This window comes from Solanum stenotomum, chromosome 9 (genome assembly GCF_019186545.1).
Source record: "Solanum stenotomum isolate F172 chromosome 9, ASM1918654v1, whole genome shotgun sequence".
In the NCBI taxonomy this organism is placed as follows: Eukaryota; Viridiplantae; Streptophyta; class Magnoliopsida; order Solanales; family Solanaceae; genus Solanum; species Solanum stenotomum.
In genome coordinates this window covers 55,949,062-55,972,389 of record NC_064290.1, presented here as the reverse complement: position 1 = coordinate 55,972,389, position 23,328 = coordinate 55,949,062, and the positions used below count along the sequence as shown (strand labels likewise).

The 23,328-nt window shown below is 34.8% G+C and overlaps 5 protein-coding genes across 5 annotated transcripts; 2 read left to right on the top strand and 3 right to left on the bottom strand.

Annotated features, from left to right (window-relative positions):
• Positions 1-1,386: 1,386 nt before the first annotated feature.
• LOC125876742 (BTB/POZ domain-containing protein At1g55760) lies at positions 1,387-3,887 on the top strand. The gene is made up of 4 exons (XM_049557980.1): positions 1,387-1,820; positions 2,188-2,333; positions 2,450-2,568; positions 3,079-3,887. Exons 1-4 carry the CDS (start codon positions 1,702-1,704, stop codon positions 3,679-3,681), a joined length of 987 nt encoding a protein of 328 aa, XP_049413937.1. The 5' UTR covers positions 1,387-1,701; the 3' UTR covers positions 3,682-3,887.
• A 2,170-nt stretch (positions 3,888-6,057) lies between these two features.
• LOC125876558 (uncharacterized) lies at positions 6,058-6,707 on the bottom strand. Its single transcript, XM_049557767.1, has one exon. The coding sequence runs from the start codon at positions 6,522-6,524 to the stop codon at positions 6,288-6,290; it is 237 nt and encodes a 78-aa protein (XP_049413724.1). The 5' UTR covers positions 6,525-6,707; the 3' UTR covers positions 6,058-6,287.
• A 2,449-nt stretch (positions 6,708-9,156) lies between these two features.
• On the top strand, positions 9,157-19,038 carry LOC125875569 (enhancer of mRNA-decapping protein 4-like). Its single transcript, XM_049556554.1, has 12 exons — positions 9,157-10,199; positions 11,728-11,777; positions 11,854-12,010; positions 12,091-12,309; positions 12,844-12,972; positions 13,205-14,803; positions 15,463-15,822; positions 15,894-16,013; positions 16,295-16,465; positions 17,455-17,610; positions 17,782-17,907; positions 18,407-19,038. The coding sequence occupies exons 1-12, from the start codon at positions 9,381-9,383 to the stop codon at positions 18,713-18,715; spliced, it is 4,215 nt and encodes a 1,404-aa protein (XP_049412511.1). The 5' UTR covers positions 9,157-9,380; the 3' UTR covers positions 18,716-19,038.
• Positions 19,039-19,527: 489 nt separating this feature from the next.
• On the bottom strand, positions 19,528-20,276 carry LOC125876326 (chaperone protein dnaJ 11, chloroplastic). The gene has a single exon (XM_049557483.1). It carries the CDS (start codon positions 20,225-20,227, stop codon positions 19,739-19,741), a length of 489 nt encoding a protein of 162 aa, XP_049413440.1. The 5' UTR covers positions 20,228-20,276; the 3' UTR covers positions 19,528-19,738.
• A 1,955-nt stretch (positions 20,277-22,231) lies between these two features.
• On the bottom strand, positions 22,232-22,893 carry LOC125876307 (chaperone protein dnaJ 11, chloroplastic-like). Its single transcript, XM_049557454.1, has one exon. It carries the CDS (start codon positions 22,829-22,831, stop codon positions 22,337-22,339), a length of 495 nt encoding a protein of 164 aa, XP_049413411.1. The 5' UTR covers positions 22,832-22,893; the 3' UTR covers positions 22,232-22,336.
• Positions 22,894-23,328: the final 435 nt, after the last annotated feature.

Here is a 23,328-nt window from a genome sequence, read left to right as displayed (position 1 = left end):
AAAAAATAACCTTTGTAGAAATAAGACTCGTGCTTTTTTACTTCCCAAAACACTATAATTTACATAAATTTCTCTAAATTTGTTTCATTTTATTTTAAGTATTTAGAAGGCATAATCAATCATAGTTATTTATACAATTAACTATTCGTTAACTTGTGGTAACTCTTCTTTATGTGGCTCGAGAAACTTAACGTTTATATTTTTGCAATTCTTAAATTTTATTAAATTAATGAATAAAAAATTATACTAAAGACGTCCGCAAATTTTCTTCAATATTTTAATGAGATGGTGATGTTTTGAAAAGAAAAAGAAACCATAGTGAACCAAATATCTGATTAATCAATTATAATAAGTTGAGATTTTGTGATCATTATTCAAACAAATAATAAAGACAATACATACCATGTTTAATTATTGTTTATTAAAATCAACCTGAATATTTGGATGATTATTAAATATAATAAAGTGCAACAATAAGATTTTTTCCTAGACACATTTTGACTTGTAGTTTATATTATAATCGTAATAGTTGAAGAATATATATTATTTTTAATTGAAACGTATTTAGAGCTAAATATTATGAAAATATAGTGCTACTCTACGTGACATTTGGCATAACTGTTGCATGGGCCATAGTTACATTGATCTAACTACCACCCACCCACGCACTATTCATCCCATTAATTCAAACTCGTATCGTGTATAACCTATTAGAGACTTAAAACGTCTCACTAGTAAGGATTTCATTCCTAAATTCTAATGTTCATCTATCTAACATGGTATCAAAAATTGGAATCAAATATATCCAATTATATATCGTTCAACTTCAATTATCAAGCATATGCATGTGTGCGATTTTTTTATATGATTTTACTAATAATCATCTCTTAAATTAATTTCTTATATTAAATTAGATTCAAACATCCGTTTTCATAATAAAATGAGAGTGAAAGAATCTCATCTATTCAGCTATACTGAATTAATTAAGAGAAAGAATGTAGCAATAAAAATTGGAAAAAAAATCCACAAAAGAAAGGAATAAAAGAATTAAAAATTAGTGGATGGAGTTAGAAATATTGCAAACAAAAGCAAAGATACTTTGCTTGAAAGAACCAAAAACTAAACATTCTGTTTACTTTCCTAAGGATTTACACATGACCAAAAATACTACAAACTCAAATTTAATTTGAACATATCATTTTATCTCATTAAATTTGAAAAATTATAATTCCGAAATAATTTAGTCCACAAATCAAATAAAATCTTAAATTTAAAAAATTATAATCTCAAAATAATTTAATCCGCGCGGAACAATGCTACTATTATATAAACAGAGTAACAATCATCCCTGAAGTGTAGTGTAAGCCAAACCAATCACCCAAAAAAAAAAGAATAAAAATCCCTTCTTTGTCTCCCAATTTTTTCTCAAACTTCACTATCAATGGCGTAAAGCAATATCAAGAAACCCTCTTGCGTGTCCAAAATCTTTACACAATTGGGGCCATACCCACAAGAAGAAAAAACCCTTAAAATAGCTATAAAAAAAAAACCTATTTACAGTGGAAGTAGAAGCATTAAAAATTGATTTGTGTATGAGGAATATAGAGAAAAAAAGCAAAGCTGGGAAAGCACGGAGATTTATTGTTGGAAGGTTTATTCGATTGTATCCATGAAATCACGGCGGCGCTTGTGTTTTCTAAGATGAGTGATTCTGCTTATCGTGTTGATACTACTTCTCGTCTTGCTCAATGGCGAATCGACAATTTAGCTTCTTGTACTTATCGCAAATCAGATCCTTTCAAGATCGGAAAATGGAATTGGTCAGTTTTTTTATATTTAAAATCCACCCAATTTGTTTATTTTTCAGCTGATCAGCTTATTGAATTCAAAAATGACTGAACCCTATAGCTCCGCCTCTGTTCTCTGTTTTTATAGTCTGAGAACGAAGGTGGAGCTACTACAATAATAACATATACAGTGTAATTCCACAAGTAGGGTCTGGGAATGATATAGAGTGTGTACACAGACCTTACTATTTACTCGTAGAGATAGAGAGGTTATTTTCGATAGTTGATTGAAAAGGGGAGATAGTTCACTATGATAGTGTAAATGAATGGTAGTGACAATTCTGAGTTTTAGAGGAGTGTACGTTGTGTTGATTGAAAATATTTTTGTTTGATTGTGAAGGCATTTAGCTGTGGAGAAGAACAGGACATTGTCCATTAAATTATATCCAGAGATATCAAATTTCACAAGAGAGAATCCTCCAATTGCATCTTTTATTATTAGATTAATCTCGTCGTTGGGAGATCGCAAGACTTTGATTCACCCTGGTACCAATGTCTTAAACTCATCAATCTTTTATACATGTTTTTGTTGATATCGTAATGTAAAATTGTGTTTTTGTGATTAAAGGTGTCTTCTTTTTTTGTTTTTTTGACATTTGTAGAAGTTATAGAGAAGCAACTCAAGAGTAGCGACGATTTTGTTTGGCCTATTGAAATCCCCTTAACCGGGAAGTTCATCATTGACGTTGAATTCCTTGATCTGAAGACTGCAACGCCTAATGTACTGTTTCCTCATTTCCTCGTCTTTTTCAGTTATTACTATGTTCAGATATTCATATGGAGCATGTTTTCCTTAATAAAGTGACATAAACGATTCTTTTGATACACAAAAACTTAATTTTGGATGCATCATGGTTCGTTTCTGCCAAAACTCTTTTATTTGGATGCATTAGATTTCTTCCCGGTCAAATCTAATCTCAGTGAAGGATCCAACCATGTGTTCACTGGTTCCATAGAATCCAGTGTTTTGGTGTCCAACACTATATATATGTCGAAAATAAAGTATAAAGAGTTAGATATACTTTTCAGAACTCACAATGTCTTGATTCTGGATTAGCCACGTACTGCCTAACGTGATGTTCTGCTCCACGAGTAAGGATAAAGTTTGTTCAACGGATGAGATGTTTCTAATGTTACATTTCAAAACTTCTCTACCCATGTGGAAACTTATGCGTGGAAGATTACCTTAGTGTTCCTCATTCATGTTCATTTGTGTTTTGTGAACTGGCAGAGTGGGGAGCTGTGCTCTATCTGGGCTGAAGGATTAACCGAGAAGCAATCGAATGCAACTGCTCTGTCATCACTTGGCCGAATGTTGTCTGAGAGCATTCACACGGACATCATAATCAATGCTTCAGATGGAAGCATTGGAGCGCATCGTGCAGTTCTTGCTGCAAGGTCACCTGTCTTCCGAAGCATGTTCTCCCATGACCTCAAAGAGAAAGAATTATCTGCTATACACATCTCCGACATGTCAATAGAAGCTTGCCAATGCTTTCTGAATTACATTTACGGGAACATACAAAATGAAGAATTTTTAACCCATCGACTGGCTTTGCTTCGAGCAGCTGATAAGTACGACCTCTCAGATTTAAAGGAGGCATGTCATGAAAGTCTAATGGAAGATATTGACGCGAAGAATGTTCTTGAGAGGCTCCAAACTGCTTCTCTTTATCAACTGCCGAACCTGAAGGCCTGTTGTATGAGGTATCTCGTGAGGTTTGGTAAAATATTTGATATAAGAGATGATTTCTCTGCATTTCTGCAATATGCAGACAGAGAAATCATCGGTGAAATTTTCCACGAAGTTCTTGCTGCTTGGAAAGGATTCTGATGTATTTTTCGAGCTAAGGGGAAAAATTGAACAGGGCAAAGTTCCTGCTGCTTGATTGATTCAGTATTGCTTACCAGATCAGTGTGTTAACATATGTTTACTGGGCAATATATTTTGGTTTGTGTATACTCAATCTTGTACATAAATTTGATTTTACTGAAACATGTGTTACCATTGAGCTTATGAACGTCGATATCATTGTGATATATTTATGATTATTAATAACATGTCGAAAAGATTTGCATAAATGTGTGTAGTACACGTTTGTTTGTTAAGAATCGAATTGTGATGTGATAGATAAAATACTTGTACCCTTGATCAGAGGTTTTAGGTTCTTGGAAATGAAAAAACTCCTCTCAAGAAGCGAGCAGTGAATTTCAAATACTAGATGAAAACTTTCACTAGTGTCCATGCCTATGGCTTTGTTATGGATTTGATAACCTTATTTCCTTACTCATGATTGAGTTAGTTAGCATTTGTGGAATCGCAGTAGCTTAGCTGATTGACTACTTGAACTTTCACCTTGTTGGTGGGAGTTCGATTTTCCACCTTATAATTTTCTTCCCCTGCCCTCAGTTGTTGTTGTTTTTGTTTTGAAAAGGTTAGTTAACATTTAAGAAATCATGGTGACTCATTACTTAAGAAAGATTTGTTGAAGATGATGTAACAAACTAAGCAATGTACCTTTGCCTAGCCAGAAGGTAAACAGTCAATATCAAGGCATACCTTCCAGTGAAGCAACCTTTTATATAATACCACACATACTTAATTTCTCTGTGATATGTTTAACTTTTCAGTAAAAGCTATACCTAAACATGTCTCTGTGGCGTTTGAGTAGTCAATAGGTACCATTCCTAGTTTAGCTATCTAAAATTGAACAAGTTTAAGGTGTCATTTATGTATTCAATATGTTTCTTAATTTACAAACATGTTATGTGATACGAGGATAACGTTTTTGTAAAGTCAAACGAATCAAGTAGTCTTTTTTTATGGAAAAAAAATAGGAGATTCTCACCTCGAAAGAAGATTTTCTATGCTTTATGAGGGCTAACGAATGTCTGCCCATTGTCGAAAGGTCAAGGAAGTTGGTGACATGATGACAAGAGAGCTGACAATTGGAGCGCCCGGTGAATTGATCTCTCCAATTTGATTTTAATGCAACAAGATATCAATTTCCATCATTTTTGAACTCTCCTCTATTAGGGACTTCAACCAGTAAATGAAAGCAAGACTTGATAAAGAATATGGAGGGAATATTACTAGAATATCATGGGAACATTCTCTTTGATTTGGGCCAAGGAAAATAAACCAAATGATAAGGGAAAGATGACAGCAAACTGTGGGCTTGGGTTTTATTTGGGCCTTAATGTGTAAAAGGAACAGTCTCTAATGTATTTCAAAAAGTAATCAATTTGATCCTTAGCCATATAAGTAAAGATAATTGCTACTTTTGCAATCAAGATGAACTGAGGCCACGAGAAAATTATCAAAATGGTCCTTAACGTATGAGTGTGAGGCAGGGGTGAAGCTAGAAGCGCCAATATAAGTTCAGCTTGATCTCATAGCTTTTGCTCAAATAACGTCTTTTTATTACCACTTGAAAATGGTCATCTAACTCATAAAGTTGAAATCTCGATTCTTGTGTTCAGAAGATTAAGGAATTTCTGTGCAATCTGATATCCAACATAAAAAGATCTAATGGATATATTTTCTTTTCTTTTTAGTTGGTTCTTTTCTCTGTAGGTTCTGTAGAGTACACATTGAATTATTGTACTTGACATTTTGAGTTTATTGTAATTGTGTATCTTATCCACCCATCACTAGATTTTGTATTGTTAATTTACATACAAATGTCCATAACCAACAATGTAAAAAGATCAGGTTCAAATCTTAGTAAAAAGAAAAAGATTTCGAGTAACGTCCTTATTTGTCAAAATATTTGCGGACAAAGTTATCCGATAAAATAATTGAGATACGTATATAGAGTTCCGGACACGACAATTGTTAGGTTAGTATTTTTTTTTTTGGGAAAAAGTTAGGTTCTTTTATAACAGAAAAAGGTACTTAAAAAAGCAAATTAAAGCAGAGTGCATTTAATTTTTAAATTCCTCAAAAAGACCAAAGAAAAGTTGGTCGAATAAATCCAGATAACAGTAAAGTGAAAAACGTGAACCCCTTCTATCACACTTTGCAGTTCATGAATACCTAATGGTGAATAAAAAGAAAATCCATGGGATTGCTCGAAAGAGCATTAGGTATTCATGAAATTAGTCGGGGTAGGGATGTTTAGCCATCACAAAGTTTGCAGTTTCATGAATACCTTTCGAGCGGATATCTTTTTATTGAGTATCGAAAAGACAAAAAGAAAACACCCGGTCTCAAATTTTGATTAAATAGTATGAATTTAGTCATGAATATATAACATAAAAACAGAATGAATTATGAATTTGGATCTAAAACAGAACAGGATTAACTAATTAAATTCAATATCAAAGTAAAAATACAGACCAATAATGACGAGCGCTTTACACAGAATTAACTACTACACCATTATATAAACGAATAAACAGATCTATAATGCTAAATTCATAATGAAAAATCAGAATCTAATTCGATGGCGAAGGAGCAGTGGAATTAGCAAGAGGAAAACCTAGAAAGGGCCTTGAAGAAGAACAGTGAAAAGCCGAAGCAGCAGCATTGATACAATTATCAGCGAGATGAAAAGTATCCTTCAATTTATGAAATCCATTTTTGAAAACTCCAAATCCGAACAAAAACCCGATCGCCACCACAATTGCTATTAAGCATACACACAGCATACACATTCTTCCGCCGCAACACATCTTTTCTTTCTCGATCTGCAAAAAATTAAGGGTTCTGCAAACTGCAATTGGATGAATTTGTATTATATATAGTGATGAGAGCAGTTGATTTGTTGGAGAAGGAAAAGGAGTGTTGGGCTTCTACTCGTTGCTAGCGGTTACTCTACGCATCGTTTCTGCTTTTAAAAGTAATAAATCCTATCTCACCAAAAACATATTCTCTCTTTTTTTCCGTCTTAATTTATGTAATATTAAGAGATTTGGATAAATCTTCTCGATCCTACCGTTGCTCCGCAATTTATTCTACACACATACTAATAATTAAATTTAATTTTATTACTTTGCTTTTGAAAACATGACATGCTTTATATATTGTATTTTATATTTTATATTTATACTATACGTGACATGTTTTATATTTATATTTATAACTATTATAGTATTTTTCAAAAAATAATAATCATATTTTACTTCTTTTCGAAAGCTTTTACCTTTTACTCTTTTTTTTTTATTTACGTAAAACATTTATTTGTGTTCCTATTTGTTACGTTAATGAATTTGTGGCGTTACGGCGTTGAATTCATGGTAACGTAAAGTGTATTCGAAAGAGCAATTATTAGTCTCTTTATAACTTATTTTATCACCAAATAAACCTATTTTATATATCCTTCTATATTTGAGCGACAAAATTTAGTAATTTCTGGGTTAGAAAAAAAAAACATTTAACAAGTACAAATAATTTATTCAGAATCCAAGAAATAGAAAAAAAATATGATTCAAAATATATAAATTAAATTTTTTTGATTCCGCCTCTGATTTAATATGTATTATCCATTTACAATTGATACTCTCTCCCATGAAAAGATTCTCAATACACAAAAAAGTGAAGTAATAATTTTTGCCTAAACTTTTTAAAAGTTTGGTCCTACTATTGCAATATTAGTCCATTTGTTTGTTTGAATGAAATGGACTAATGAACAATTACTCTAAAAATAATTGATGGATTAGGAAGATTAGTTTAGCTAAACCTCAAACATAATATGGATTTTGTCATCCTCTTGTTGTAAATTATTGACATATTAATAATACAATTCAAATTTAATTTAATTTTATAAATAGAGGTTACTATTTATAATGAAGTGCATCAATCTACTTTTTATTTTTTCCGTTTTTTTTTTAACTTCATAATATTGCTTTCGAGTTTTACATATACAAGTTGAATTTACAAATTCCATGACATGTATTGATACGTGCATGAACTTCGACAACAAAAGTGGAAGTCATACAAAAATGATAGAACTTCCATCACATAAGTTCTGCCGGAAAATAGTTGAACTCATACACATATAACTGTATATATATGAACTTCAATTATATAAAACTTCAAACACCACGTGTCTGAAAATGTTCAAAATGGATATACATACCAAATAAATAAAAATCCGAGTACAAATTAAATGATGACATCAAAATCAGAAATCCGTGCACTTTCCAATGTTTTCTACCAAAGCCTGGCTAGAGTTGGACAGATAAAAGCCCACGATTGTATAATTGATTGGGCCCATGAATTTTATGGAGTGAACTATTCAAGTTTTAGCTCGACCCAAGCCCAATATCCTTTCGATAAGTTTGCAGTATAAATCAACAATTATTTATTTCCAATAAGTATCAAAATATTTTTCATGGTTTAACATTGTTTTCACACCTTTTTTTTTAAATCATTAATCATCTAGTATTTGAAATATATTAACACAACTAATTTAGATTTGCATTGTATAATATTTATTTAAGATGAAACTCATTAGTTAAGATAATATCCTTTTAAGTATTATTTTAACATTGTATTGAAACTTCTTATATTCATTGATCATTTTGTATTTTAAACCTATTGACTCGACTAATCTAGATATTCTCTGTATAATGTTCATTTATAAGAAAAGTGCTCAATATTATAGATTTTTTTTATTTTTAAGATTCGAATCTAAAATCTATAATTAATGAGGAGAAACATTACAACATTTTAACTAGAAAATGACATTTGAACCCACTAAAAGTACTAGACATTGACATCCCCTAATTTAAATCCCACTAGCATATTTTTCTATAGTTTCTTTTTACCCACTTATGACATGGATTAGTTTGAAGACTAATAAGAAAGTCATCACTTCATTTATTATTATTGAGACTTATAATAATATAAAAAAATAAAGTTACTATATTTATCATCTTACGTTACTTATCATTAAGGCCACACATTTAAATAATTATTTAATATTGAGCCAAACATTATTTTTTCTATTCTATTTAGTATAAAAAACAATGTTTGATTATGTAATATTGATATATTAATTAACTAAATACTATATTAACTGATGATAAAAGAAAGTACTATAATAATAGTTGAAGGATAATAACATCACAACAAAATTGAAATACACATAATTCTTCAAAATTTAACAACACCAATGACAATAACATACATAATCGCACAAATAGATTTGTGAAGAATTATAAACTGTTTCTGATAGATCTTCGATTCAAACTCTTAGAAACGATAAAAAAAAATATCAAGACTAAAATGATAATTTTTTTTTTTTTTATAATCCTTATTGTTCACTAAAATTAAAATCTTAAAAAAGTACTTAAGAAAAGTTAATAAAAGTACTAATCTCATCTCTCTGGCGGCTCTGCTCCCAAGTCTGCATCTTTCTCTCTTCAGTCGGATCTCAAAAGTATCCATAAACCGATCCATCTTCTCCTTCTTCTTCAACGATTCAATCCAAATCCCTAATTTTCTCTGCAAATCTATACGTACAGTATATCTGTATCTATCTATTTTCCTCTTAAATAAGCACCTTTGAGTTGTCACTATCATTTATGGCTTCTTCTCCTGGCAATCCGAACCAACCAGGTGGTACTGGTACTGGTACTGGACCATTTGATATACACAAATTCTTCAAACCCTCAACCCCAACAAACCCTAATCCCCAAAACCCTACTTTAATTCCATCCCCTTTTCCACCTCCTAACGCTTCATACCCACCACCCACCGTCGCCGGAGTCGGACCCGGTGGGGTTTACTCTTACCCACCTCAGACTACAACCCCTTTTCATCATCAACCTCAATTCACTCACCACTCGCCGCAATACAGTATACATGACACCCAGTTAATGCATCAGCAGAGATCCATGTCTTTCCCCACTCCACCACTTCAACCACCACCACCTACTAGTAGTCCTCATCAATTCCCTAACCCTAACCCTGGTGCTAGGCTTATGGCACTGTTGAGTGCCCCACCGTCTACTTTGGAAGTTCCGATACAGTCCACTATGCCTATGCCTCCCATACAACCTACTACTTCGGGGTCTGATCTTTCGGATTTCTCTTCTGGACCGAATGTTGGCATTGCTCATTCGGGTCCGGGACCAATGAGAATGCCGAGCAGTAAGTTGCCTAAAGGGAGACATTTGAATGGTGATCATATTGTTTATGATATAGATGTTAGGTTTCCCAGTGAGGTGCAGCCACAGCTGGAGGTTACTCCTATTACTAAGTATGGTTCGGATCCCGGTCTTGTATTAGGCAGGCAAATTGCAGTTAACAAAACCTATATATGTTACGGATTGAAATTGGGGGCTATTCGGGTTCTTAACATTAATACTGCATTGAGATCATTGCTTAAAGGTCTTGCGCAGGTTGGCTATTCGGGTTCTCAAAGCTTCTGCCTTTTTCTGTTTATTTGGATTTCTTAGCTAGTACATGCTGGAATATCATTATTTATCTGTTATACAAACCTTATAGGAATAATGCTACAATTTATGCTAGTTGCCAATCGTAAATGTGATGATGGTGGTAATTGTGGGGAAGTTACATTACAGTGTGCAATGTGTTCCTGATAAATTTCTTTGATAAATTTATGCCTGATACGAGGGCGCCCAATTGTCCGCTTGGTGTTTTTTCTGATGTGCCTTTTAACTATGGAAAAAGTTTAATTTGGTTGAAGGACACTGCTTTTATACGGAAGCTTTGATTGGCACATTTGCATTCTAGGTAACGTGTCGGTTGCACGTTAGATGAGAATATGCTTTGTTTCACGTGATTTGGAGAATAAGCTTAATAATATTAATATGCATTTAAATTTAACTGTGTCTCGAGTAAACAAACAAAATGCAGTTATCTGCACATATGTTTTATATGGTAGCTTTGATTGGCATATTTGCATTCTAGCTAACGTGTCAGTTGCGCGTTTGATGAGAATATGCTTTGTTTCACGTGATTTGAAGAATAAGCTTAATAATATTAATATGCATTTAAATTTAACTGTCTCGAGTAAACAAACAAAATGCTGTTATCTGCACATATGTTTCATACGGAAGCTTTGATTGGCATGTTTGCATTCTAGCTAACGTGTCAGTTGCGCGTTAGATGAGAATATGCTTTGTTTCACGTGATTTGAAGAATAAACTTAATAATATTAATATGCATTTAAATTTAACTGTCTCGAGTAAACAAACAAAATGCTGTTATCTGCACATATGTTTCATACGGAAGCTTTGATTGGCATGTTTGCATTCTATCTAACGTGTCAGTTGCGCGTGAGATGAGAATATGCTTTGTTTCACGTGATTTGAAGAATAAGCTTAATAATATTAATATGCATTTACAGTTAACTGTGTCTCGAGTAAACAAACAAAATGCTGTTATCTGCACATATGTTTTATACGGAAGCTTTGATTGGCATATTTGCATTCTAGCTAATGTGTTGGTTTCACGTGAGATGAGAGTATGCTTTGTTTTACGTGATTTGAAGAATAAACTTAATAATATTAATATGCATTTAAATTTAATTGTGTCTCGAGGAAACAAACAAAATGCTGTTATCTGCACATATGTTTGTTGTTCTATGGCTTACCACTGGAAGACTTCCGTGTACTTTCAAGTTCAGAGTTTAAGCCCATCCCGCTAATGATAATTGTCTTTGACTTTTGAACGGACACAGAATTCTTGTTCATGACTTCCTGGCATTTGTTTATTAGTATATCTCTTGAAGGAAATTTTTTTATTGATTGATTATTGTATAAATCGTTGATATGGAATCTTCTTTGGTTCAAAAAGGAATTATTGATTTTGTGACGTATAAAAATCTGGAAATTATAATCTACTTTGTTCTTACTGATAAAAATCCATTATTGTAGTCATTTGAAAATCTTGTTCTAATTTCAGAGGGTCACAGACATGGCTTTCTTTGCAGAGGATGTTCATCTCTTGGCTAGGTAGTGGTCTGTTCTTATGTATTTTATCATACTTATGTAGTAAGTTTTTTATGTTTCTAACTTGGTTTTGTCTCAGTGCGAGTGTTGATGGCCGGGTTTATATATGGAAAATTACTGAAGGACCAGATGAAGAAGAGAAGCCACAAATTACAGGAAGGATTGTCATTGCTATTCATATTGTTGGTGAAGGGGAATCTGTTCACCCACGTGTTTGTTGGCATTGTCATAAACAAGTAGCTACCCATCTCTCTTTTTGGTTATCCTTTTCTTCTGTTGACATTGTGCTTAATTTTTCTTATCTTCTCTTCAATAGGAAATTCTTGTGGTTGGAATCGGGAAACGCATTTTGAAAATTGATACCACTAAAGTGGGAAAAGGTGTTGTATTTTCAGCAGATGAACCTCTGAGGTGCCCTGTTGACAAGTTGGTTGATGGGGTACAACTTATTGGTACCCATGATGGAGAAGTGACTGATTTATCAATGTGCCAGTGGATGACCACTCGTTTGGTATCTGCATCAGTGGATGGCACGGTTCGTGAGAGTTTTTCTTTATTTTGTAGTTTTAGTTGTTTATGCAATGTCCTTTTTCAGTTTTTCTTTAAAGAAAGAACTGTTTGATATAGGTATCCTTGGCATAATCTTTATTTAATGGTTCATATCACTTAACATGATTTTTGTTGTGAAAATAATAACCTAACCAAAAAACTCCGACCACTACTTGTTATTAGCTGAACTTTTGGAGTTGAGTTGTTTGTATTTGTTGTTGAGTGGGACTGTATGTATCTTTTTTTGAAAAATTACCTCCCAATGTTAAGAAGTTGGTAAGAATAGAATGTGAAAATTTTCGGTTCCTGATATATTTATTTCCAACGGTACTTGTATGGTTCCTTGGGTTTTAGGCATTTGTTATCTTTTACCTTTTGGACCCGTTTAAGATTCTGTAATGAAGCTATGATTAAGTCTGATCTTCATTGCAAGTTGATATATAGCATGGGTAGTTGGAAAAGTTTGGTTCCTCTGTATTGACTATTGACAGGTGCCTGTGGATTTTACTGTGTTTTCCAGATAAAGATATGGGAAGACCGGAAGCCACTTCCAATCGCAGTTCTCAGGCCTCATGATGGTCATCCTGTTAGTTCTGTTACCTTCTCGGCTGCCCCACACCGCCCAGATCACATCGTACTCATCACTGGGGTATGTGCTACTGCATCTTGTGCTGGCCATTTTTGGTCAGAATCAACTGTTTTATTTCTTAGATAACCTCATATTCTCGGATTTCATTTACTTGCTGTCCATGCTAATTTTATTTGATCTGTTTCTCAAATGACAATCCATTTGAATGTCAATCACAACTCTCTATTTTCTTTTCCATGAGTTTGCCTGTTGGTGATTCTTGAGTTTGAGTTGACCTTTTAAAGGTTTTCAGGGTCCTCTTAATCGGGAAATAAAGATATGGGCATCAGCGAGTGAAGAAGGCTGGTTGCTTCCCAGTGATGCTGAGTCATGGCGCTGTACACAGACATTGGAGCTGAAGAGTTCAGCTGAGGCTAATGTCGAAGAGGCATTTTTTAACCAAGTTGTAGCTTTGTCTCAAGCAGGTCTGCTCCTACTAGCTAATGCAAAAAAGAATGCTATATATGCTGTGCATCTAGAGTATGGCCCGAATCCGGAGGCTACCCGGATGGATTACATAGCAGGATTTACAGTCACCATGCCAATTTTGAGTTTCACTGGGACGAGTGACCTATTGCCCCATGGTGAACAGATTGTGCAGGTGTATTGTGTCCAGACACAGGCCATTCAGCAGTATGCCTTGGACCTGTCCCAGTGCTTACCACCTCCAACAGAGAGTGTGGTTTTTGAAAGGACAGAATCTGGCATTTCGCACGATGCTGCAACCATTGAAGGATTTGCTCCTGTTGACCCCCCAGGAAGTAAACAGCAGGAGGTTCCTTTATCTAGTTCAGCACCTAAATCAGCAGTACATGACATTGGCTCTGAGATTTCACAAACAGCTAGATATCCTACAAGTACTGCACCTACTGAATTGACCACCTCCTCCATTCCAGAAACTAAATCGTCTACTTTGCCCAGTGTAACTAGTGATAATGATATTGCCCCCAGTGCATCACCTCCTCCTCCTTTGAGTCCTAAATTGTCTCGAAACTTATCTGGTTTTAGAGGTCCGTCAAACAGCTTTGGGGCAGACACCTTTGATAATGACCAAGTTGGAAATCAAAAAGTTGTTGAATATCCAGTTGATCCGCAAAAGGATGGCACGCCCCCAAACTTGTCAGATATTGCTTCCTTGGACGATGAACATAAAACGTCACGGGATGATGTTCCCCCTGGTATCAGTCATCCTGTAAAGTTCAAGCACCCAACTCATTTGGTGACTCCTTCAGAGATATTGATGGCTAGATCATCCTCTGAGGTTAGCATTGTTAATGAGCAGAAAAGTGAGTCAGAAATGAATGTTCAGGATGCTGTAACTAACAATGACACCCGCACTGTAGAGATGGAGGTTAAAGTTGGTGGTGAAGCAAAATTCAGTCAAAAAACTGATATGGGCTCTCAAGACCTTCATTCTTTTGTGTCTGAAAATAAAGAGAAAGTTTTTTGCTCTCAAGTATCTGATCTTGGATTAGAAATGGCTCGAGAATGTCGTGCCTTACCTCCTGAGACCTATCCTGTAGAGGAATCTAGGCAGTTTGATGGGGTTAGTGGAAGTGAGGGACCATCTCAACCTTCAGTTACACCAGAGGAAGACCATGACTCTGCAAAGGACATCTCTGAAAAAGATTTAGACTCAACTATGTCAGTCACTGTTCATCAACCATCAGCTCCCAGTGCAAAAGGGAAAAAGCAAAAGGGGAAGAATTCTCAAGTGTCTGGCCCATCTTCAGCATCGCCTAGTGCTTTTAATTCAACAGATTCTCCAAATCACACTGTTGTCAGCTCAAGTACCCCTTCTATGGAAAGTGCTTTCTCACAAATTCTGTCCATGCGTGAGATGCTAAATCAGGTGCTTGCCTTTTGTCCCAAGAGCATATGTACTTGTATATGTTTAGTTTAGTGCACTTTTCATTTTGTTATGCCTCTATAATTGTATATATTTTTCTTCATTTTTTTGTTTTAATTTTAATTTACCTGTGTTGGTACTTAGTTTGACATATCCTCACTGTTCATGCATTAGCTTTTAGGTTATTCCATGTAATTATAATAGTTGCTTTCATCATTCTCATCATTCATGAATGGTATCTTCGTACTTTTCCTTGTTCTATATGTGTCCTCTAACTTCCTTCTGCAATATTTCTTAGCCTGGCTGATTATCCTCCTGAAATCACAATTTTTTCAAATTCCATAATTTTGGTGGTTTTTTATGTGTTCATCTTCTGCAACTATTTTTATCAGAACTTTCATTAAGGAACTCTTCCTCAAGTGGTGGAAGCTGATTTTCTTTTATATGCTTCTCTGTGTGGGAAGAGCATTCTTTACATCATTGAAATGTGTCTTGTACTGAAGATATGTTAAAGGATGCTGACATTTCAACCGTCCTGCAGTTCTATTGATTTGATTACAGTACCAATCCAAACCAAAAAAAAATAATACTCATTGTAGTAATGTCCTTCGATATCTTATTCTTATGTGTTGTCTTTTTTCTCGGTTTGCTGTTCCATGTAGGTTCTGACTATGCAAAAAGAAACACAAAAGCAGATGGAAATGATGGTTGCTGTTCCAGTGACCAAAGAAGGAAGAAGACTTGAAGCTGCCTTGGGACGGAGCATGGAAAAATCTGTTAAGGCCAATTCTGATGCTTTATGGGCTCGTTTACAAGAAGAGAGTGCAAAACAGGAGAAGTCTCTCCGTGATCGTACACAACAAATTACCAATTTGATCTCTAACTGCTTAAACAAGGACATGCCAGGTCTGATGGAAAAATTAATGAAGAAAGAGCTAGCAGCTGTTGGACAAGCTGTAGCACGCAGTATTACCCCTACTATTGAGAAAACAATATCAGCTGCAATTTCAGAGGCATTCCAGGTTATTATTATGAAAATCTGAAGCTTTTCTTGTCTGGATTTGCTTGTGCTTGACTGAATGTTATGGTGCAGAAAGGAGTTGGTGACAAGGCAGTGAACCAACTAGAGAAAGCAGTAAACTCCAAACTTGAAGCTACTGTAGCTAGACAAATCCAAGCACAATTCCAAACCTCTGGCAAGCAAGCTCTTCAGGTGAGCTGAAAGTTTCTGATTGAGCAATGCCAGTAGTGTGTACAACAACATTTTTCTCGCAATGTCGTGCTGCTCATGTTTTTTCTTAATGTATGGTTTACGATGCTGGATTTCTAGTTACTCTTGTTATCTTTGATCTATCATATTGCACTAAGAGTGTAACTTCATGATCCTCTCAGTTTGCTTCCCTTCCTGCTGCCCACCTCACTTTAGGTGGATACTGTACTCCTCAAATAAATGTTGAATGTTTCTTATCTGATGGCATTGTAACTGTCATGCAGGAAACACTGAAATCTACTCTGGAAGTTTCAGTGATCCCTGCCTTCGAGATGTCATGCAAGGCAATGTTTGAGCAAGTAAATTCAACATTTCAGAAAGGCATTGCTGACCACACGGTTGCTGCACAACAGCAATTTGAGTCTGTGCATTCGCCTTTGGCAATTGCTCTAAGAGTACGGACCTTTATATTTTGATTAATCCTTTTGTTTGCTTGCTAATCTATTGTTGAACCGTTCTTTTTCTGCTCTTACTTTATCTAAACTACATCAATTAATCATGCCTTCAAAATGCAAAGTTGGTTGACTAAGGTATAGTCCTTTCACTTCCTGTGTTGACTTATTTCTCATTCTTTACTGTGTTTTGAATTCAGCAAGTCACCTTTTCTTCTTTGGATCTCTATAATACCATCTTTAGAATTTGTTTGGTGTTCCAAGAAGTTAAAAACCAAACCCATCAAAAAGTTTGGGGCACACTTTTTTTAGTTGTTTAAATCCTGTAATCTATACTTTATAGTGAGTATTCTTGACCCAGGTTATCGTGTTTTTGTTCACTTTTATTTTTTATTACAACATATTAAATGGCCACTCGCTGATCTAAATATACACACTCAGCTCCCCCAAATAGATTGCCTTCCTTCCACTTTGCTCTGTCCCAAAGTGGTTAAAGAAAATAGACATACAATTAATCTATCACAAAAGGATGAGCTGTGCCCACTTTTTACTGTCCTCATTTATCAATGCCACTTTTCACTGTTATTCTCCAAAAACAAGCATCCAATATATTACGCAGCTTGTTTCATTCCCCTCATTTCTCAATACAACTTTTCATTACACCTCATGTTTCTGAAACAAGACAAATCACTTGTTCCTCTCATGTTAATAGTTGAGTGGAGTTAACTAATCTTCTCAAAATGGGAAGGGGGGAGTGGTATCTTTGTTATGTTTACATCTATTTATTTTTTTCCTAACAGATAATTAAATTTGTCTTTGTTCATGTGGAAGTTTTCTTTCTTTCTTGTTTCCTCCTTCCCTGCTTCCATACCTGGTGAATGTGTTGATGTGATTTTGCAAGATTCTGAGATATTTAAATTATGGATATATTTCGGAAGTGACTGGAATCACATCCTCCTTAAAATTAGATACTCATTACACTCAATTGTCAGGATGCCATCAATTCAGCATCGGCAATGACACAAACATTGAGCGGAGAGCTTGCTGATAGTCAGAGGCAGTTGCTTGCTCTTGCAGTTTCTGGAGCAAATTCCCAATCAGCAAATCCACTCAACCACATGAATAATGGATCATTGCTACATGAAAAGGTTCTTCCCATACCTTAGTGGATCAAAGAGTTAGCTGCTCATATTTTGATATTAGGAATTTACTACTTGTTACTTTTTGTTATTAAGAATTTGCTGCTTATACTTTGCTATCACCCTCTTCTTCTTTTTGTCTTACTTTGATATCATCATGTTTTTATGTCTGCAATATAGATTGAGACACCTCCAGATCCAACCAAAGAGCTATCTAGACAGTTAGGGGAGCACAAGTATGAGGAAGCATTCACTGCAGCATTACAAATGAGTGATGTGTCCATTGTGTCGTGGTTATGCTCTCAGGTATACTGTTTACATTGGCACTTACTTATAGGATTATCAGGTAGAGTCCCGTTTCTGAGGAATATTGTTTTAAGGGGAATAAAAGAGACCAATAAGATCCAGGAAAAGAGGCACAGTTAGGGGAGAGAGAAGGAAGTAAATGGGGCATCTTAATGGTGTTAATGTTTTTGTACAAAAATGAAAAACTTAGTTCTGCCATTAGTTTAGAGCATACTTTTACCTTGTCCAATTTAAAAGTTTTTACCTTAAATCTGTGTTCATTGACATCAAATAAAATTTGGACGATACAGAGAAGAAAGTTCTTTTACCTCAGAACCTATCCAAAGAATTTCAAATTTCTGTTGTAAAGAATTTTATGTGCTTGCATTTAATTCTTGAGATATGTAATGGGGATTTGTAGGATATAATGATCTTCCTGATTTTTGTTGCACTAACAAAATGATGATGGCATTCTGTGGTAGGGTGTTATTCCTGACCGTTTCCTGGTGTCTTATGCCAGGTTGATTTGGCTGGGATTTTATCCTTGAATCCCCTCCCTTTGAGCCAAGGAGTGCTCCTTTCACTTCTTCAGCAGTTGTCATGTGGTATTAGTTCAGAGACAGTCCAAAAACTCTCTTGGATGAGGGATGTGCTATCTGCCATAAATCCAAATGACCCACTGATCGTAGTGCATGTTCGGCCCATCTTTGAGCAAGTATATCAGATGTTACTACAACGCAGAAACAGTGCTACCACGCCTCCTGCTGAACTTTCAATCATCCGGCTTCTTGTGCATGTTATCAATTCGATGCTGATGGCTGTTAAATGATGATATCAAAGATCAATTATCATATTTGGTGAATATAGAAAAAGCCTGTACAAATCCCAGAGGATTTCATGGAATGGCTTCAAGTCGTGACCGGAGAATTGAAGTGTACACCAACCTCCAATTATCTCTCCCTTTTTATTCAACTCTTTCTAGATAAAATCTGTAATCATTTTGCCTGAATTCTCAAGTTGCAGAGACTAAGCAAAAGAAAAAAAAAAAGGAATTTTCAAGTTGTAGAGTTGGGTGTTTTTGGATGTTGAATATTACAAAAATTTTGTGCTTGTACATCGTTCGTATTATACTGCAATTTCATTTCAAGTGGGAACTCATAACTGTCATTCTTCTAAAGTTTTTCAATGTTAGCTCCTTTTTATTGTAAGCAAATGCTTTTATTAGATGTGTATCTTACTTACTAAATTAAGTTTATTAATAATGCTTTGAAATTCTAAATTTGACTGGTACTATAACCTTTCCACCTTCAACTTCTTTCTTTACAATCAGTCCAGGCCTATCTTCATTTTCCAGCGTATTAATTCTATTTTGGAGTGAAGATTTTGTGAGTCATGGGCTAAGACTCCAACAGGACCTGGAGCGTGAATGAACCTTCCAAGGAGAAGTTTGATGGGTTGGAAGGGTCCCGAAAGAGGAACTGAGGAAGTGGCAGCCCTCCTTTCGAAATAACACTCAAGACAACAAAAAAAAGAAAAAACTTCCGATAAATAAACATCAAAGTGAGATAGAAAATTGAAACGTAGAAATGTAGAGCTGATTTGCCTGCAATCTATCCTCCATTTATGGAATTAACACAAGTATTTGTTCCTCAAACAAGAAAATTTTCTTTTTCTCTTTTTTTTTTTTTTTTTTAAATTTTGCCAATGGCTCAATTACAAGCAGAGAACAAAAAAGGAACAAAAAAAAAATGAAAAGCAGGATATAGTATGTACATAAGCTAAATCTCCATCTAAATGCCATTTGACAAAAAAATACAGCGGAGAAATGTAGGTCCCTAATCATCATCTCCTATCACCAGCATTGATCCGTTTCCCATCTCCGCGTCGGGTATATACGAAATCCATCAACCGACCGAGCAAAACCTCGCCGGCGAGAGCCCACGCTCAGCTTGAGATCGTATAGAGCTCTAGCTGAAGGATCAGATAGCGTAACATAAGCATCGTGAATCTCAATGAAATCCCGTCCGTCGGACGATTCTTCCGGCAGAGAAGCAGCAGAGTCAGGATGATACAATTTCGCTAAATTCCGGTAAGCAGCCTTAATCTCTTTCGGTGATGCGTCTCTTTTAACTCTTAACACCTCATATAAACTCACCGATCTTCTCTCCATCATCATTGGAGCCTCGGCAACGGCAGATGCACATATTGTCCCCCTCCGATTACTCTTTCCGGTGAACAAACTGCGGCTATTAGATCCGACCGGCGCGGCGGCGGAATAGGATGATTTATTAACGGAAAAGGGGAAGGAAGTTGAAGAAATTAGGGTTAGGGATTGAATCATTTCAATTTTTTAGGATGAAAGAGAAAATGAGAAAGAGGATTTTATATAAAGCTAAAAAGTCTAAAAAGAGGGAATCTTTAAACCGAGGACGGCGGGCATACCCACCGATTTTTTGTTTAAGAAATACAGTTGGAAAATGAAAGACTGTGTGCTGATTAGGCATTTTTTAATTCTTTTTTTGTGTTTTTTTTTAATCTTCTAGAAGATTGAGAGCTTTTTATTTGTTAAGCTTCTAGAAGATTTAGACTTGTAGACTAGTTGTAGTGGTAGTAGATGTAGAATTTCTATCATATGTTGTTGAAGTGGTATATATTATGGACTTTACTACACAATGCTTGACGTACAAGGACAACTAGTGTTGGTATTTTCTATTATATACTTCCTAATATTAGGGATGAACATAGAAAAAAATATTGTGTCTTTGCGAAAGAACGAATCAGATTGTGGTATATGATTAAATTAAAACAAAGCTATTTAGCATTGATTCGATAAAGTTTTACCATAATTGGGCAGCTTGCGAGATCAGCCTCTGCCCGAGGGCAAGCCATCCTACGACTCAAGGCAACACTCTTAGAAAGATCAATAATAAATTTCGAGTCTGGTGTTAACCTGTCTCCAATTGAGCCTAATATCATAGCTTAGGCAAGTGCTACTAGTTTATAGATAGCCTTTTTAGTGCTAAGCATATTGTCTTTCACACTAAAGTGACGATTCAATTTTTTGGCCTATAAAAACATCCTATTAGAAAAATAGAAGGCATCAAAACATTCCAGAGGTCATCCTTCTTACATTTTCTCCGAAAAGAAATGAAATTGATCATCGACTTTAACTCAATGCCTTTAACTCCATTTTATAAATTTTAATGTTAATCAAACTGGCAATTTTTTTGATAAACAATTGCTCTTGAAAAGAAACGGAGGTAATACTAAGTTCAAAGAAGTCATAAATATACCTAAGTGTGTCAAAATACAACAAAATTCTATCCAACTCAAACAAATTCTTTTTACAATTGGGGTCAAAATTTTATCTTCAAGTAATTGAATACTTTTACTTGAGACCTCCAAATGACTCATTGACTTGTCAAAACTACAATTTTCAATCATGTTAAGATAAGTTTTGAATGATCATTTTGGACTCTTAACCAATTTTGAATCATATCATTTACTAATACTTTGAAAATTGGGGAGGGGTGGGGGACAATGCTTCTAGATCCAAAATTGGAGAAAAGTCATTGTCATTATTCATTAATTGGTACTATTGACGTTTACTTAGTATTTTTTTTTTTCTAATCCAAAATTGGGTTTGTACTTTGAAGGTTGGATAGGTCTTCATGCAATATAAGTAGCTTTCAATTATAATCGCATTCAACTATAAGATAAGCCTTCTAGAAACCTTTTCCTTTAAACCATTTCTTAAACCACTAAATTAGTAATATTATCACATGTCTTTGTAATAGTTGTGCTTTACCACCATTTCTCCCAAATTTTTTTAAAAAAAAACTTTCCTTAATTAGTAGAAGATCATCCATTGATTAAAATTTTGATTCATCACGCCTCATGTGAAAATAATAACCATCGTGTCTTCCACCAAATCAAATTCCTCACTAGTAAATACTACCTATATGAATATTTTTTTTAATTGTGTCTTATATCTTGCTAAATGTTTTAAAAGTTTTTCTTAGATTATGCAAGTCAAATACCATCACATAGATTGAAAATAAAACAATATTAAATTATGTGACTATCATGATTCCGAAAATTACCTCTCTATCCGCACGAAGTGATCGTAAAATTTGTATGACCTTATTTGATTAAATTTCACTGAGTATATTACTGTTGTTATCATAATACACCTTATTAATTTTTTATTTTTTTTAAGATAAGCCTTATATGAATTAGGGATAAAATTGTCAAATATGTATTTACTCATATCCTCAAAGGAGACTTTTTGTTTCTAAAAAAAAATTAAAATTCCATTGGATCCTCAAAAGCAGGATAAATTGGAAAAAAAAAATTACAGGATATATACGTATCTAATCTCCAACTAATAAAATGCCATATACAGTATTAACGCGGCAAAGTGGGTCCCCTAAATCCTAATCATCTGACATCACCAACACTGATCCGTTTCCCATCTTCGGGTCGGGTAAAACTCTGACCCATTCATTCGAATTCCATCGTCGGAGCTCCCAAATCCTCGTCGGCCGGAGCTCATGTTTAACTTGAGATCGTACAGATCCCTAGAAACAGGATCTGATAACGTAGCATAAGCTTCGTGAATCTCAATGAAATGCCGGCCGTCGGAAGATTCCTCCGACAGAGACGCAGCATCGGGATGGTATAGCTTAGCTAAATTCCGGTAAGCTGATTTTATCTCTTTCGCTGACGCATTTGATTTTACCCTTAGCACATCGTAGAGACTCGCCGGTGTTTTTCTTCGCAATACCGGCGGTGCCTCCGCAACGGCGGCGGCATATACCGCTGCTGTTCGATTATTCCTTCGGGGAAATGTGACTCCGGATCTGAAACCGGCGGTGGAAGAAGGAGGGCTGTGAAGAGAAAAACGGAAAGTATTTCCGGCCGGTAGAGTTAGCGATTGGACCATCGGAAAATGATTTTTTTTTGGTAGAGTGAGATGAAGAAAGTTGTGAGTTACTAATTTATAAGAGAAGGTGAGATCTGTTTTTATATAGATGTTAAGCACCCACCGTTTGTTTCTATTGGTTTACAGTTGGAACTTAGAAGACTGTGTGCTGACTATGCATTTTTTCCTTTGTACTCATCCATTAGTTAACTCAGACAGAGGTGTCAAATAGACGAGTTGGATTGATTTCGTCTACCAAATAAATTGAGTGATATTGAGTTTGATTTTATCATTTCGGAAGTATAATTGAAATGCATGATTTAAGTCAAAATTAGTGAGTTTGGCTGAGTACAAACCCTGTAATTTAGTAGTGGGATAAAAAATATGGTTTCATTATTAATAAACGTTTTAACATACCATATGAAATTATAATTTCAGCTTAATATTTGAACATGTATTTGAGATTATAATTTTAAATTATATGTCTAAATAAAACTTAAACTTCTGATTTATGTAAT

Excerpts from the sequence above, each read along its gene's own strand:
- LOC125876742 (XM_049557980.1), top strand. The coding sequence starts at position 1,702 with ATGAGTGATTCTGCTTATCGTGTTGATACTACTTCTCGTCTTGCTCAA. Across the intron at positions 2,334-2,449 it reads CAAGACTTTGATTCACCCTG|AAGTTATAGAGAAGCAACTC; the intron begins GTACCAATGTCT and ends TGACATTTGTAG. Across the intron at positions 2,569-3,078 it reads TGAAGACTGCAACGCCTAAT|AGTGGGGAGCTGTGCTCTAT; the intron begins GTACTGTTTCCT and ends GTGAACTGGCAG.
- LOC125876558 (XM_049557767.1), bottom strand. The coding sequence starts at position 6,524 with ATGTGTTGCGGCGGAAGAATGTGTATGCTGTGTGTATGCTTAATAGCA.
- LOC125875569 (XM_049556554.1), top strand. The coding sequence starts at position 9,381 with ATGGCTTCTTCTCCTGGCAATCCGAACCAACCAGGTGGTACTGGTACT. Across the intron at positions 10,200-11,727 it reads TGCTTAAAGGTCTTGCGCAG|AGGGTCACAGACATGGCTTT; the intron begins GTTGGCTATTCG and ends TTCTAATTTCAG. Across the intron at positions 12,973-13,204 it reads ACATCGTACTCATCACTGGG|GGTCCTCTTAATCGGGAAAT; the intron begins GTATGTGCTACT and ends AAAGGTTTTCAG.
- LOC125876326 (XM_049557483.1), bottom strand. The coding sequence starts at position 20,227 with ATGATTCAATCCCTAACCCTAATTTCTTCAACTTCCTTCCCCTTTTCC.
- LOC125876307 (XM_049557454.1), bottom strand. The coding sequence starts at position 22,831 with ATGGTCCAATCGCTAACTCTACCGGCCGGAAATACTTTCCGTTTTTCT.